The 17,600-nt window shown below is 44.3% G+C and overlaps 1 protein-coding gene across 1 annotated transcript in view; it reads right to left on the bottom strand.

Annotated features, from left to right (window-relative positions):
• kcnh1b (potassium voltage-gated channel, subfamily H (eag-related), member 1b) overlaps nucleotides 1–15,419 on the bottom strand; it is a 31,858-nt gene extending 16,439 nt beyond the window's left edge. Inside the window, exons 1-7 of the mRNA XM_041036569.1 lie at nucleotides 15,313–15,419; nucleotides 10,513–10,636; nucleotides 10,310–10,416; nucleotides 9,575–9,703; nucleotides 9,034–9,152; nucleotides 5,520–5,912; nucleotides 105–534 (exon numbers count right to left, since the gene is read on the bottom strand). Coding sequence (XP_040892503.1) covers nucleotides 105–534; nucleotides 5,520–5,912; nucleotides 9,034–9,152; nucleotides 9,575–9,703; nucleotides 10,310–10,416; nucleotides 10,513–10,636; nucleotides 15,313–15,385 — 1,375 coding nt within the window. The 5' untranslated portion in view covers nucleotides 15,386–15,419. The remainder of the gene's footprint in view (nucleotides 1–104; nucleotides 535–5,519; nucleotides 5,913–9,033; nucleotides 9,153–9,574; nucleotides 9,704–10,309; nucleotides 10,417–10,512; nucleotides 10,637–15,312) is intronic.
• Nucleotides 15,420–17,600: the final 2,181 nt, after the last annotated feature.

Here is a 17,600-nt window from a genome sequence, read left to right as displayed (position 1 = left end):
AACTGAATTCTAGCAACCGGTCGTTCTCTGCTGACGTCTGAAAACAGATGTTTCGAACATCTGGCCGAGATCAATAACTAGAAAAACAAATGAGAGCGACTTACATCCAATCATCATCATGGCCACAGCAAAGATCTTCTCTCCGTCTGTGTTTGGTGCGATGTTTCCGAAGCCGATGCTGGTCAGACTGGTCATGGTGAAGTACAGCGAGGTGATGTAGACCGAGTCTTTGCTGGGCCCGCCCTCCCAGCCGCCGGAGCCTGTGACGTTGAACTTGTACGGCGTCCCCACCGTCTCTCCCAGCAGGTACAGCCAGCTGTCCATCCTCACGGCGTTGGTGTCCTTGTCGATCACCTCGTAGTCTCCGATGCTGTACCAGATACAGGCCAACCAATGGGCCGCCAGGCCGAACACACACACCAGTAAAACCAGTACAGCAGCGCCGTACTCAATGTAGTGGTCCAGCTTCCTGGCAACCCGACCCAGACGCAGCAGACGGACCACTTTGAGAGAGCTGAAGAGACTGCTGATCCCCTGGAGAGGAAAACAAGGAAGAAGAGTTTTTTAAAGAACATGACCACCAGAGGTTTCTTCCTGAAACATTCAGACCATTTTTTCCACTATGGGAAGTTAGAACTGAACCTGTAGCTGTCGTCTCTGGTTCTGCTAGTTTCCGCTCTGCTCCACCTGCGCTGACAAGTCTGAGGAGTTAGATTTCGGCGGCAGAGGTGGTTCCAAATTAAGGACTGGGTGCTCACGGGGCTGTGGCCATGACTGTGTCAAGTCAGTTTTATTTATATATAGAAGTTATCTCAAGGTGCGTTTCATATAGGGCAGGTTTAGAACATAGTCTTTATTATGTTATCTACAGAGCCCCGAGAGCAGCACTGAGACAGAGGAGAGGAAAAACTCTTCTAACAGGTAGAAACCTGGAACAGAACCCAGATCAAGGAGGGAACTATTACACCTCTGTGTGTACGTCGAGCACCTTTTGAACTTTTAATAATGAAGAACGACGGACCACTTTCCCCCCACGACCTTGCAAAAGCTCCATTTTTTAGGAAACGTCACCATGACAACGTGGGACGGGGACAGTTCTGCGTGAGTGCGGTCAGTAGATCCTCCACTCCTCCTGCGCTGCCACAGTGATGCTAACCCAAACAGTGTCACAGATCTCTTTTAGATTGGAAGCTATTTTTGCGCAGAGTGGAAACTTTTATTGATGCTTTTATTTTGTGGACGCCGTTATTGATTGAAAATGCCGCACTGAGCCAGAAACACACTGAACATCTGCACGTCAGATTCCACACAGCTGTACTGTCCCTCTCCTGCTGACTGACTGTAAAGTGCTGCTGATTTCTAAACTCTCACTTCATGACTAAACTCTGCATCATGAACACTGGACACTGCACGGACAGCTGCACGACCCGAGGCTCAGTTAACAGATTCATTGATTAATTGATTGACTCCTTCTGACTGGTCATTTGGTTGATCTATTGACTGGAGGAGATCTCTAACTGGATCCGTGTTCTGAGTCATGTGAGGGAGAGATCTTTTCTTTCTCTGATTCCTGCTCTTCATGGTTTTTTTTTTTCAGAATAAAGGTTCAGCTTCCTCCTTCCTGTTCAAAGCCACTGATTTAAATAAAACGTCCAGTGTTGGATTTTAGGTGAGAAAAGGTGGACGTGTGATTATGTATGATCGTCTGAAAATGATGCACACCTCCAGCCAATCACAGTAAAAGCTGATTCCTGACTGAGGTCAGTGGTTGCATCTTCCACAGACTCTTAAATCGTCCTCTCAACCTTCCATCGGTGCTTTTAAAGTCAGGATTCAAACAGTCTGTATGAAACATGTATGGAACATGTATGAAACATGCAGCAGCTGCAGCAGCTCTGCCACCTACAGTCACTCATCCTCTTCATGTTTGACTCGTCTGTCACATTAATGCAGCCTCTCATCAGAGCACTCAGCCGCCTCTCTAGCTCCTCTCATCAACAACACTGTTTCCTCACCGGGGAAACACCCAGAATGCACCGCTCCTCCATTAGCAGCCCTCACCGCCGGCGCTGAGAGACACTGAGTGTCTACGCCGTGACTGAGGGAAGAATGAAAAGGTTGATTTCACCCTGATGGGCTGAAGCGAGGGGTTAAATCCCCCGACACTTCATCTCCCTTCACTCAACAACTTTGTTTTCCTCCTCTCTACGGAAGCCCACACAGGACTTTTTGTTTTCCTGTGATCACAGAATAATTATTTAATGCTCGTGACATAACAAGCTTTGTTTTCCTGATATGACAAAAATAATTATTCTGTGATAATGAAAGAAACATCCTGAAAAGAAGCTGAGAGGCGTCGTGTTCGGCTAACTCTTCACGCAGGGATCACGACTGCTTTATAAAAACACCTTAAGATCACAAATTAGGTTTGATAGTCTCAGAATTATTTATTCCAACATAATGATCTCATCACCTTCTGTTCTCATCTCACATATCAAACTAACCACTGAACTAACTGATGGTAACTTTATGGTCTGTGGCTGGTGCCAGGGTTCACTGTGAAACCAGACCACGATCTTTCCCTGACCTGAACCAGGTTCTGAGTCTGAACAGAACCAGAACCAGTTTAAAGATGCTGGAGTCCACAGGTGGATGTTGTACGCACACTAACAACAATCCGGTCTCAATCACATGTCCTTCAAAACACACTTCACCCCGCCCTGTCATTTCCTGTCAGCTCGGCGCCGTATGCTGCATATTAAACGGATTCATTACGATGTGCAGTAATATTGATTATCATACATTACGCATTCCTCTGACTTTCACGCTGGTCCACTGATCTACAGTTGGCGTTAATGAGCCAGCGACAGCAGAGACGCAGGAGACACAAAGGAAGCTAACATGGACGTAAACACTGCACTCACACAGCCTCCCTGCCTTCAGGTCCGGATCCAGTAGATCACCTTGTTGGTCTCAAAGAGAAGAAGACAACTTCAGGGTGTTTGATCTCTCCTGAAGACCAACGGAACATTTTACAAAATGAAAAAGACCCGAGGTGATTGATTTTATTGATTGATTGATTTTAGTGTGTGATTTAGGTGAACTGACCCTTTACTGTCATTCACACGTGAGGTTAGCCCACTTGAGAGCGTGTAGTGCTCTTCATGTTGTGGGCGGATGAGCTGAGTGATTCGGGATCACGTCGGCCATCTTTAAACAGATCTGTAACAGACTCCTGTGCTCTGAGCTCTTCTCACAGCAGCTTAAGATAAACTGGATTATTGTGTTCAAAGAGGATTCCCCCTCCGCGCTGCCTTTCCTGCCGTCTCCTCTGAATAAAACATGCGACCAGGCCGTGGAAACTCATCTGTTTGGACTGATTTAAAAGATATTTCTTCTTGTAAACTGGAGATTTTCATTTTTGACCAATCAGCAGTTCTGCGTCGCTCAGTCATGACTTTTCTCTCTGCTCCTACAGGAAGTGATTACATGCTGCGGAGTCAGTGGATGAATGGAAAACAGTCCACTCCATCATGTTGATTAGACTCACAGAGGCCACATCCTGCAGTCACACTGCATCACCTTTAATTTCACACCTCAGCTGGATGGAACGCGGCTGCTGTGGGTCACATGTGACTGCACCAGATATACACAGAGCCCAGGTCTCCGTGTTCTGTGATTCACATCACTGTTCGTGGACAAAACGCAGCACGCAGTCTGATGTACGTTTGCCACAGGCAGCTGAAAATCAAACTGCAGAGACGGGAGACTTGCTGCAGTGAGATCATCTATCACAGCCGACGTTTAGGGGCAGATTTACTGAGCCAAACCAAAATGAACGCCGCGTGTTCGTCAGCCTGTAAATACGTTTTCTAATTTTGATGATGACCCACTGCAGTGAATTTAAATTCAGCTAACTAAGGCCTTATAACACGTCTCAGGTGAAATACTGGTTGAAGGAACCGATAAACGTATTTCCGAACCACGATCTGGATCCACTCTGCTCCCTACAGTTAAATAACGCTGTCAGCTCTTTGCACTTTGCTGCTGTTTTACTGTGCATTATCTGACAGGATGCTAAGCTGCATTTCATCCTACTTTCAGTGTGCACTGACAATATGAATCTAATCTAATAAGCGATTTAGAATCAGCCTCTTCCACACTCACATCTTTCCCTTCACAAACACATTCAGAAATCTAAAACCCTTCACAGTGTTAGACACAGTGTGGACAATGCTCCTCAGCTAATGCTGAACATGCAAAGTAATTTAAAGCAGATTTAAAGAAAAACAGACCACACACAGCTGCACACAGGACTGTGGTTAATGTGTACACAGTCACACAATTTTCCAAACTGTGGTCTGGTTTTCATGCATAATAATAATTTCATGAAAATAAAATAAAACAAACTTTTCCATATCCCTGATTCCTCCATTAAAACTGATCGTTTTGCTCAGAGACAAACTAAAACGCACACAGATGTTATTTTTGTTCGGCGGCCGCAGGTGGAACCGTGATTATCTGGCAGAGGGAATGTTTGACCTTCCTAACATCAGTCAAACAGAGGACGTGTGTGTGTGTGTGTGTGTGGTAGCTGCTAACAGGCTAACATCAGCCCTGATAGCTCCTTCACAAACACTCTGCAGCTGACCAGCAGAATGAATCTCCAACGCTTTAGCTGACTCACCTCAGATGATGAAAACAGGTTTCACCGTTTGGTTTAAGGAAAGAATTTCTGTTTGCCTCTTTCAAACCACAGATAACAACACACACACACACACACACACACACGGACACGCACGCACACACACACACACACACACACACACACACACACACACACACACGTCTGGTTCACGTCAGGTCAGAACTCAGAGAGAGAGCAACAACACAGTGACCTTTCATCTCTGAACTCTAATTATTGCGGATGTGAAATGACTTGATTCAAAGAGTCAGCTGTGAGTAAATGTGAATCCCCTGATTATAGAGGAGAAATCACCAAGCTGTGTCTAATGGACAAATAATTAACAAGCAGCTGATCTCATTTGTGGATTTAACCAGAGACAAACACAAATCTCTGAATTTGACCTCAGAACACGACCGAGGCAGCTGGGAATAGTGAGGCTGTGGTTCTCGACACAAAATGTACATCATGTTAGTGTGTCTCTCCGACCCGTGACCACTGAAGACAGAAATCTTTACAAACATATCACAAATATATAGTTTAATTTAAAAAAAAAAAAGGGAAAACAGAAAACAGAAAACAGAAAACAGAAACTCGCTGAAGTTTTTATCAAACAAACAGGAGGAAATAATTAATTTGTTAAGGACTATTTTCAGCGGCGGATTAATCCACATTTCGTGCTGTAGTGAGTATTTGGGCCAGCAGGTCAGTGTGTGTGAGACAGAATGAACTACGGTGTGAGCTATGGGTATCAGCCTATGCACATCGGATGTCTCGATACTCTGCATGTGTGTGTTAGCCGTTCTGTGGCACGTTTGAAAAAAAATCCACTGACCTCGTCGACGTTCTCGAAGGCGTTGATAACATCGTAAGGCAAACACGACAGCAGGTCGATGACAAACCAGGTCTTGACGTAGTTCATGCGGATGAGTTTTGGGTCAGAGATGACCTCTCCGGCCGGGCCGACGAAGGTGGTGTGGAAGTTCAGGACGATGTCGACGAGGAAGATGACGTCCACAATGCTGTCCACCACCAGCCAGGTGACGTTGTTCTGCTTGGTTTTGAAGGAGACGTTGTAGGGCACCATGATGGCAGTGTAAAAAGTGAGGATGAGGATGACCCAGTCCCACGTTGTCTTGAAAAGGCAATAGTGCAGGATGATGTGTGGTGGCGTCTTCGGGGTTTCCTGTTTGTACTGAGGCAAGATGTCTGAACCCAGCTGAAGAACCTGAGACACACAACAATAAAAAAAATATATAGTTAGTAAGTAAGTTATCATATTGGCAGGATGTGACCACATCCTCGTGGAGATGAAGTACTTCACAGCCTGAGATCTGAATTATTCAATATGTCCTCAGTCCTAAACAACAACAACAACAACACAGGTGTTCTGTCCGTGTCTTCTCCAAACAACGCATGACAGAAAAAAACGTCTGAGGAAGGTTCCAAATGTTAGCATGCTAACGTTTATTAATTAGCACCAAACACAGGTACAGCTGAGGCTGATGGGAATGTCATTAGTTTCACAGGTGTTTGGTCACAAAAAATAAAATTACGTTAAATTAAACTAATTGAAACTGAACTGTTTCTTTTCTTAAAGTTCTGTCATTCCCCTTTAGAAACTGTCAGGAACATCAAACTGCCCTGTGTGTGAATTCAGTAAATAAACTTGTTTTCTTTGTATAATGTACTGTAAATTAATTTTTTTTAATATGACCATGGTGTAGAGTACAAATAGCATCCCCCCAGTGAACTGCCCCAACACTGAACTAATTCATTAGTCCCAACACTAATTATCTCGCTGCAGTTAATGGAGATTAGTCACAGCTAATTACAGCTGAAGAACTTATCAGCGACGTGAAGCCTGTCGGCAGCAACGTGCTGATGTTTGGGCAACACTGATAAAGTACAGTTAACAAATCTTATTTTTATTATGTGGTCCATTCATAAACTATAGAAACGTATTTTACACAAAGCAACATAAAACCAACACAAGCAGAGAAGAGAAATAAAGGGAGAAAACATTAGCTTGTTAGCTTGTTAGCCTGCTAGCTGCTAGCTCTGAGGCTGGGAACAGACAAGTTTTCTTTCTTTTCTTTTTTTTGTGGTTAAAAAGTGAATCACAGCTACACAAAGTGAGGGGCCACCATCTCAGCACAGCTCAGTGTGATGGTGGAGCTGCTCACTGAACTGGATTGTTTAAAGCAGAACAGAACAGAACAAGGAGTGAAGAGCAACTGAACCAAAAACCGTGAAGCTCTTGACAGACCACTCCATAAAGGTTAGCCTCGCTAACTCATCTGCTGGAACTGTGAGACGGTGATCAGCTGGACTTTATTAATATGATGAAACTCTCTAAGGTTAGAAACACAGTGTTTCATAAGCATTTTACCTTTACTGAGATTTGACAAAGTGATTCGAATGCAATAATGTTCAAATGTTTCTGACTTTCAAAAACATAAATTCTAACAAATCAGAGTCTGCATTTACAGATCCATTCAATATAAATTACTGTCTAATATCTTTATTACATTTATTACAGTCTTTATCAGAGCGTTTTCCCTCAGATTCATTAGTGCGAGGGTGTGTCTCCTGTGTTGATGTGTCGTCCACATCAACACAGGAGACAGGAGGACAGGACACAGCTCAGTGTCCCTAACAGGACAACAAACACACTGGCTGATGGGTCGCAGCAGTTAACAGAGGTGTTCATCTGGACGTCATTTGGCAAAATAAAAGAAAAAATCACATTTCCAGGACTGTCATGGCTGCAGGTATTTATTAATTTCTCTCATATTTTTTTTTCCAGATGTTAAGATGTTTCTGAACCTCAAATCAATGAAAGGGTGAAATGTTCCAGAGCTTTTAAGGACCCACAGGAGCTCTGCTGACCCGCGGGTGACTGAGGAGAGCTCAGGAAGAAACAGGGCCAGTATTCATTTTTAATAACAGGGTGGCTGGCTCGCTCTGAAAGCAGGTTTCAGTAAACAACAGGAACTGCTTCCATCCATCAGCCCATCTGAACGCTCTGCTCTGCCAAATAACAGGAAGACAGAGGCTGTCAGAGGCACTTTAAGCTGTGGACGCTGTTGGCTGTGTTTCAGATCAATCTGAAGGAGAACAATCAAAAGTACTTCACATCCCATGGAAGAAAGATCATCGCTCAGCTCAGGCTGTCTGTACAGTTCTGTCCTGTGTCATACTGTATTAAACACCATCACTTTTACTGGTCAGTTGATCTCTCCAGTTGTCTGAGGAGAAAGTGCAGTCATTTATAATACATCAGGGACAGGCCTGTGCTCAGCTCCTGGCAGCTGCAGCGGAACATCTGTTATAAAGTCTTAAGATGAATGGAAAGCTTTTCAGATGGCACTAAGATATCACAGGACACAGGTGAGGCCACCTGCACGGAGTTTCACTCAGGATGTCTGGGATTTAGTAAGGCTCTATCTGTATCAGTCCAAAGGTCTTTGAAAGGAGAGAAGACTTTATTTCAAAATCACAAAATGTACTCTACTCACTCCGAAGTGAAGCAACAGAGTTACAGCTGCTTTTCTGCATTAATCTGATTTCTTAGCCACGTAAACCTACACAGTCAGAGTGTGGGATTAAAGACTTCTGCAGGAGAAAGATCATTTAAATAAGCCATGTTTGCACAAAACCACGCTTCTAACAGCAGTTTAACACGTGAGCATGTGCAGCACAGAGACTTCACACAGATGAAGTGTCACTGTGACGGCAGAGCAGCGGGATGAAAGGATCATTAAAGGTAGAGATGCAGCTTCGAATCCAAAAACTAAAACTGGAATCAGGGCTGAGTTTAATTTAAACAACTCTAATCTGATCACGATGTCTCCACTAAAAAAATAGAAACTTATATTGCTTGACAGTTTACTACAAACCAATCACATCACAGAAACAAAGTTCTTCTACCAGTCGTGCCAGTCCTATGATCTGGATGAGTCGGCTACAAACTCTACATGACGGGAGAGAGACACTCAGCCACTACAAAGTTTTTTCTGTCGGCACAGAAAGAAATGAAATGCACCATAACGCTGCAGAGCAAGGCATCACTGAAACCTGTGACGCTCACTGTCTAAACCCTCCCCATAGCTCTCTGATTACACCCACCGGCAGGAACTGGACTTAAACCTCATGGTTTAAAACTCATGGTTTAGAGCTCATAAGATGGAGCGTTGAAGGACAGTACAGATAATCTCACGTCCGGCTTTTGACAGGTCTTATGTAAAGGTACAACCCATTTTCAGCAGGAGAAGGTCTGAACATAACCAGGAAGGACGTCAGTTTCCATCACGTCCTCGCTGTCGCAGGAGGTGAAGTGACCTTACCTCTGCCAGCCGGGAGTGTTTGTGGACATTCTCTCCTTTATGGACAGCCGGAGCGAGCTGCTGAAGAACTCCTCGACTGCTGGTTAACGCACGAGTCAGACGGGCGAATTTACCCCAACCTGCCAATAACACCGAACAACAGAGACCCCAATGAGACATGAGTGAAAAACTGTTTCACATCAAAGTGACAGAGCAGCAAACAGGACACGCTGCGTCTGCCTCCAGTGACTAAGATGCTCTGCATCATCCAAAACAGATGATGATGTTTTTCACCTTCAGCGTTTTGGTGATTTTCAGGTCAAACCCTTTGTGAACCATCAGATGCAAACACATGACTCTGCTGTACTGCTCTTATCATCATGTCCATAATAAGAAGACGACTTCTCGTCTGTCCTGGAGCCAAATGTTGAAAAGTTCATCTCAGAAAAGAATATGTTCAATACAGTCAATGACTCTGTGCCAGCGTCACTGACTGTGACCTGACTGCTCTACCCTGCGTTTCAGAGCTGCGTGTTTCATAATTCATCCGTCCGCCACCCACCTTTAGAAGAGTCGTCCTCGATTGGTTGCTTGAAGGCGGTGATGTCGCTGAAGGTGCAGAGAAACAGGACGACTTTGTCCTGCTCGTTCCTGATCGGAGCGATCTTCACAAAAAACCAAACCGGCATCCCTGCAGCGCACACACACACACACACACACACACACACACACACACACACACACACACACACACACACACACACACACACACACACACACACACAGGAAGTGAGTCTGACAGTTCACTTTACTCCAATGACAAAAACGGAACCTTGAGTTTTACTCTGATTATTTAAACTGAGTCCATGGTTTCAAATAACAGACAGAATGAAGTCGTCATCCAGGTGAGATGAATTCTGTTCTAATTAAATCATTTATATAATTTTCTTCCACATAATCCAGAGCAGAGAAGAAACCAAACCAAGCATGATGGATTAGTTAAAGATTCTGTTATGAAAACAGAGGAAAAATAAGGAAAAGCTGCACTAAATGAGTGGATCTGCTGATTCATTAAGTCAGACAGTTCTCTCCACTGACTGCCTCTGTCGCTAAATTTGACAAGCTCAAAGGGCTGAAAGGCCGCCAGCTGTCAGCATGGCGTGTCCCAGTTTAGGACATAAACTGGGTCTCCAGGTCTTGAGATTCTCGAGCTTCTAGGATTTGGGGGATTCAGGTCAGACGAAACACCTCGCAAGTGCGTGACATATGCGGCACCGTCAAAAACAGAAGTACTTACGGTTTTTCTTGTACATCAGAATCTCAAAAGAGTTCATCTCGTAGTTCTCAAAGGTCTGTCGAACCTTCTCGCTCATCTCCTTGTCTGTCAGCTCTCCGTACATGAAGCTGCCGGAGAAAACAGGGTGCTCAGTACACAGACCCTCAGGACAATCAGTGGCTCTCACTGACTCAGCATCAGCGTGTGTGGGTCGGTTGTTGTACCTGCAGGTGCTGCTCTTCTGCATGACCTCGGCTCGATGGTAACCAGACAGCTTGCAGAAACCATCATTGCTGTAGACGATCGGCCAGTCCACGATCTGCGCGTTCCCCAGCACGAAGTTGGTATCTGCGCAGAGAGACCGGGAGGTTAGAACGATCTGCAGTGGATTACACGGCAGAAACATGAACCGTGTTTTATACAGCAGAGGGATGCAACTAACATTTTTACTATCAGTCAGTCTACCAATTATTTTCACAGTTAATCAGCTGGTTCAAAATAAATATAAATATAAAAAGTCAGAAAACCCAGAGCCCATGAACCATCCTGAACCCAACGCAGATCATACAAACATGTTTGTTTGAAAGCAGTGATTTTTTTTTTTGGCATTTATGCTTAAACATTACTGAAATTACTCATCAATTATTGTAAAACTATTGCCAATTAATTTTTCTGATGAAAGACAGATCAACTAATGGCCCAGCTGTTGCAGCTCTACCACTCACAGAGTAAGAACCATGATAATTAACTCATCAGCTAACACTAAGTCAAACACGCTGCTGCTTCAGGTGCATCTGAGCTACAGGTAAACGGACCAATCACAGCGGATTGTCTTTAGGCTGCCGCTGAGTTTCCGCTGAGCCTGTGTTTGTTCCATGTCACTGTGTGAACCAGCACTCAGACTGGCACCAGGGTAAGAGCATTTCATATTTTGGGCACATACTGAGTTTGTTATTAATATTCAGTCTGGACACAACAGAACAAACAGCTAAAGGCCGATCACAGCCCACAGACACAAACACACCAGCTTACAGCAGCACAGGAAGCTTTGTCTGACTCTGTGTGTAAGTGTTTATAACACATTCGTAACAGCTGGATCTCAAACTGTTTTTGCTTCTGACTGAAAGCGTCACGTCTCTGTTCAGATCTGAGGAGGAGGAGGAGGAGGAGGAGGAGGAGGAGGACGAGGAAGAGGAGGAGGAGGAGGAAGAGGAGGAGGAGGAGGAGGAGGAGGAGGAGGAAGAGGAGGAGGAGGAGGAGGAGGACGAGGAGGAGGAGGAGGAGGAGGAAGAGGAGGAGGAGGAGGAGGACGAGGAAGAGGAGGAGGAGGAGGAAGAGGAGAAGGAAGAGGAGCACGAGTCGCTCACATTCTCCTCATGCAGCATCTTTGCCTCCCGTTCAACAGCTTGTAAACATTATTCATTTCATGACGCAGCACAGGTGTTCCTGAAGTGGTCTCAGTTTTTACTGTAACATCAAACAGCTGACACTCCCACTCTCAGGTGTGACTTCCTGAATATTTCACGCTGCTACGTTCATTTTTCAAAGTAAAGGCTGAGCAGGGAGGAGGAGGATGATGATGATGATGTGTGCAGTGCAGCCTGCAGGCTTTAACATGAAAAAACCTCCGAGGACTTTCACTGCACGACCGCTCCGATGCAAAACACATGACAGGAAGTGAAGTCAGAGCTCAGGATGGAGAACGACACAGTCACAACAGATAAACAGATGCATGGTGACGTTTGAAAAAGCCAAATAAAATTAAGTTGGTTTCAGATTTTAAAGAGTGGCTTATTTTAATCAGTATTACAAATGATTCTTAACAACTTCTGTGAGCCCATGACCTTCCCTCTAGCGCCACCATCAGGACACGTTTAACGTTTTTCTTTCTGTGCAGTGTGGTGAACGGTGCAGCCGCTGGCGGCTCTTCACAATTTAAGGCCTGATTTCATCCTTTGTGATTTAATTAATTGGGGTGAATTGGGCTCAGCAGCAGAATGTCGAGTTAATTAATTGTTGGACTGCAGTTTATCATCACAGTGAATTAAACAGGAGCCTGAACTCATCCAGCACCATCCAGCACCTATGACACTGCCGGTCATTTTCACCACGGCACGAGTTTAACACGGAAAATATGCTTCTACATTTTGATTTACAAAGGTGATCAGCTGGGCTGAGTGTGTGTGTGTGTGTCTACAGGATACACACACATACTGTACAAACACGTCCGCCTCAGAGGGGGTGTGTTGTTTCAGGTACAGGTAAACAACCCTGCGTTGTTCTGCTGGGGCCCTGTGTCCGACAGACATGCAGGAGGTTTGTTTTCTGTTCTTTGATTTGCAGACTGGTTTAAGGGAAACTTCTAAGAGCGATAACATTTTTATTTGTTTGATGTATTTTAACTAAAACCACACATGAAACAGAGTTTCTGCAGGTTTCACGTTTTAATACTGAAGCTCAGTCCATTGTCACAACAATCACACTTTCAGTTTGGAGGCGTGTGACATCTCCTTTTATAACTAACATCACTGCCTGCAGCAGCAAAACAGCAGAGGAAATTCATTCTAAGACCTTTGTTTAGGCACAGTGCAGCAGTGCTGTTTAAGACCCGCAGATACCTGAATTACATGGGTTTGACATTAACAGACTTTTTATTTCAGTGTTTTTTGATATTGGAGTATATGTATATTCTAAGGGGGTATTGCAATATTTTTTACTTTTATTCAATTTCTATTTTTATTTTCATTTTACTTTTGATTTAGATTTTTTATTTTTTCACTTTATTTTAGAAACAGTTTTTCTCTTGTGTACACACTTTGTGCAGTTTTCTTCATTTTCAGTTGGGAGCTTGTCCGTAACAAAAGAATTTCCCTGCAGGGATTAATAAAGTTTTCCTGACTCTGATAAACTGCAGTTCACAGTGTTTGTGTCAGAGAGGAGTTCATTCAGCTTTATGGTCATTTTGAGGCAGAAGTTTGTGATCTCACAATATTCTGTCTGTGTCATGTATGAAAATAATACAGTAGTAATAGTATAATATAGTAATATAGTTAGTAGTTAGTTAGTAATATAATATATAATGCATTATATTAGAACAAACTGGTAACTCTTCTGAAGGTCGAGCATCAGTTCACCCAGATCTGGTTTAGTGGCCTGAATGTAAATTTTCATCACATAAAATCTGACAGATTCTAAAACCTCACAAACCAGAGAAGGTGGAGAAACTCTGGGCAGGTGTTAGAGTTTAAAGGATAAGGACAGAAAAATGAGCGTCCAGCTTCATGAACTCCTCAAAGACGGCATGAAAATAATCCACAATAAGAGGCTGAAAAGTGAGAGAGACACAAGGTTTCACACAACAGCAAGGATCATACACACAGGTACAGCATTTAACCAGAGCGCTGATTAGACCTGGTGTGTGTGTGTGTGTGTGTGTGTGTGTGTACATAACACAGGATGGGGAGGGACACATGAACACGACAGCATGTGGAAACACTGGTCTGTACCTGTGTGTCTATGTGATAATGTCCAAACTGAAAAGGTGAAAAGAAAAGTGGTTAAAGGAGCAGAAACCGTGGAAGCAGTGAGAACAGAGCTGAGCTGAAGCTGCTGCGTCCTGAGGGTCAGCCTGTCAGCTGACTCTGCTGCTGATGTCAGGACGTCACTTTTTACAGTGTACAGACTCTGAGCTGTGTGTGACTCTCCTCATTGTTTTCAAAGAGATAAATCTTACTATGAATTTACAGCTAATTTTATCTGACCTTCGTCAGCCTGAATAGGAAAAACTGCACAAACCTGAATTCTATTAATCTTCATGTGGACCTGGACAAATAAAACCAAAACTATCTGATGGAGAAATATCACAGTAATGTTTCTGTTGGTAATTTAAAGTTTCACCTTCAGACTTTTCATACTGTCTAACGCTCGCTCTTTAAAAACACAAAAACAGAATTTCTGAAGAATACGACCCTATGTGCGCTTTCATACAGCTGTAAAGCTGTGGTGAAGTCTGTTATTACACATTTATGTTCCTCTTTTTGTGGAGTGAAGACGGGGCCTGTAATAAGGAGGAAGAAAATGAAGGTAAATATGAAAATACATATAGTTACTGGTAGTTTTTAAAGGAGAAAGAAACTGAACATTGCTTAGCTACATAAAGCTGAATCCAGTGCAGGTAAGATGGGTAAACTAATTTAACCAAAGGGGCAAAGTGGGCAATAGCCCCAGACCCTGAAGGACCCAGAAGCCCCAGGTTTCCTCTGCTTCTGAAATTTGACCACTTGCTAGAAACCGATTGTGACACTTGCCTGGCGTTTTCTTTAACATTCGATTGACTGATCAATCTCTGAAATATCAGTAAATAGTGCACCGTGCTCAGAATCATTCCCTGAAGCCCAAACAGCTTCTCACCTTGTTTTTTATCTGACCAACGGTAAAAAAAAAATCCAAAATGTTTTAGTTTATTCTCAAATATAACCAAAAAATATTCACACAGAAGTGCGACCAGTAAATTATTTTCACTTTAGCTTTAATACATTACTGTAACCATTATCACTGACTAATTTTCTGTCAGTTAATTGACTAATTCAGTAATTATTTCTGTAGAGTACTGACTGGTCCCTGGCCACAGACATTGGAGGACAACATTTTTGCCCTGCGGCCCCTGAGGACATTACTCTGGCTGTGCCTCAGGGTCTGGGGCCCAAATACTTTGTGTTCAGTTTATTTATCCTCGCCTCTAAAACGCCCTGTTGTTTCCCTCCCCCTGTAGGACCATTAAGAACCAGTCAGTATTTTACTGGTGCCCAGTTAATACAGATAAACGACCCTGTAAACCGGGGACCACTCCACAGAGAGGCACCCAGGTAATGAGCCCGACAAATGCTGGAGCCAATCATCGCGGAGCTACCTGACGGTCGAACAACCGAACCGAACCGAACCACGACGCGCTGCACGCCACGAACAGACCGTCCCTCAGATTCAGGTGTATAAACCGGACAGAACCGGACCGGACCGGATCCTACCGTTGGACCGGCGGACGATGTTCTCCAGGAATGTGTTCTGAGGGGCCACGAGACCCCGCCGTCCTCCCGCCATCCTGCCGTCCACCTGCAGCGCGAGGCAGAGCTGCTTCCCGCCGCTCACATATCTGATGCTGCACGAGCCTCGCGCGCTGTATTGTAGGCGCTCGTGAGCTCGTGCGCTCGTGCTCTCTCTCTCTCTCTCTCTCTCTCTCTCCCCCTCTCTCTCTCTCAGCAGGCTCGTTATTGGCAGATGGCTGCAGCACGAGCCCGGAGATGGCAGTGAGTCTGACTGTGGGAGAGAGAGCTTAGAGGAGACTGGGAGAGAGCGAGGGCGGTAAAGAGACACCTACAGACGGTGGGGGTGATGGGTGGGGGGGGGGGGGGGGGGTAGCTGGTACACACCGTACATCATTACATCACCAGGTCACTGTCGTTAAAGGCTCAGTTCATCCCAAATTTCTACAAATGACCTTCGCGTATCTCCCTCTGTCTGCAGGTGAGGAGCTGCACACCTGAGCTCAGGAGGCAGAACAGGCCGAACACCTGGGGCTTTTTCAGTGAAGGGGAAATCTCAGCATTTTGGGAAAATTAGCTTGTTTGCTGTCTTGATGAGAACATGATGTTCTAATGTCTGTGAGATAAATTTGAAGCTTCTCTGTCATTCCTGTTTATTTTATATTTGATTTATGATATTAGATGATTTATCCTTTAATTACTTTGTTACCTACCTTGTTTTTGTGACAAATTTTCTGAAATCCCTCCCTTGTTCCCTCGTTCCCTTGCTCCCTTGTTCCCTCGCTCCCTTGTTCCCTCTCTCCCTCGTCTCTGTATGAAGGACATTAAACTACTGAGCAGTAAGGTGAGACTTCGGACAGTGTCCAGCTCCGTGTCTGATTTCTGACAGTGTACTTTAATCCACCCTGTAGTACCCATCACTCACTGCTGAGTGAACTGTTTAGTGTCCATGGTTCAGGGAGGGTGAAGGAGTGAGGGAGGGTGAAGGAGTGAACGAAGACATGGGTTAAGCTAAGCTAAGATCAATGAGAAAGTGATCTTAGCTTAGCTAAAACTGGCTAACGGGCGGTTAGAGACAGAAGTTAACGCTACAAATACAAGTCTTCAACAAACACCTGGAACTTATTGTCCCTTTAGCGACCAAGCTAACGAAGAGAGAGCTTTATTGAGTTAGCTCACCGGATAGACTCCAACTGGCATCTCCGCCTGCACCCAGTCCCCACATGTTGGACCACGTTATCCATCTCCACTGTGCTGAGGCAGCAGGCGCCACCGCGGTGACACAGAAATCTACCTGCAAATTAATAAAGTCCTTTTAAAGATGTTTTGGGTAAACTGGTCCTTTATGCATCGAATGTTCTGTTTCTAACACTGTGATTCATTTAAAATCTGATCCAAGGTTTCCCTGTGTTACCCATACTTGTGTTATATACTACTAAAAATTGTATAACTTTATGTATATTTACAGTAAATACAACAGAATGAAAATGGCTGCACTGCTTCAGTAGTGTGTATTTTAAGAGCTGTGCCAGTAAAGATGATCTGAACTGAACTGAGATCATGGACGGAGGCTTTTTTTTTGTCTCTTTGCAGGTGATGTTTGTCTGTTTCAGGTCATTTTGCATCTTGAACTGAATTCTCTGACATTCAATCAAATAATAACAGTCACTCCATACAGAATAATTCATCTCTGAGTACACTGTAAATTTAAAGGCATGAAACTGGTTAGAGAGACCAAAGGTTGAGTGCAGTGAAGTTAAAGTGCGGTTACGTTTAAATGCAGAAATCGGGGCAGCCGCAAAAAACCGGACACGGTGGTGGTGAAGGAGACGCGCCTCTCCTGCCTCTGCACCCATGGCTGTGGGGCCCCTGAGCAAGGCACCGATCCACCCCAGCGCCCCGGCCGCCTCACTAGGCAGCCCCCTGCCCCGGCGTCTCTAGTGCATGTGCATGCTTGTGTGTGTGCTTCGTTCACTCGGTGTGGGTAAAATGCAGAATCATTTCCCGGGAGGGATCAATAAAGTGATTCAAATTAAAGAAAATTAAAAGTGAAATGCAGTGGTTCTGCTGTGAGGAGTCAGATTGTTGTGCTGTGTCTCCCCCTGCTGGTGCCACCGACTCAGCGCAGGAACACTGACTGACAAACACGGAGAAAAAAAACTAAAATAATAGGCTCAATTATTTACTGAGAAACATTTAATCAGCTTTAGAACATTTAATGTACTAAAGTTATATTTAATAGATGAATAACTTGTGAAATTGTGAATTTTACG

The sequence above is a fragment of the Toxotes jaculatrix genome, chromosome 4 (assembly GCF_017976425.1).
Source record: "Toxotes jaculatrix isolate fToxJac2 chromosome 4, fToxJac2.pri, whole genome shotgun sequence".
In the NCBI taxonomy this organism is placed as follows: domain Eukaryota; kingdom Metazoa; phylum Chordata; class Actinopteri; family Toxotidae; genus Toxotes; species Toxotes jaculatrix.
The sequence above is the reverse complement of the archived record's forward strand: the minus strand, read 5'-3'. Positions and strand labels throughout refer to the sequence as shown.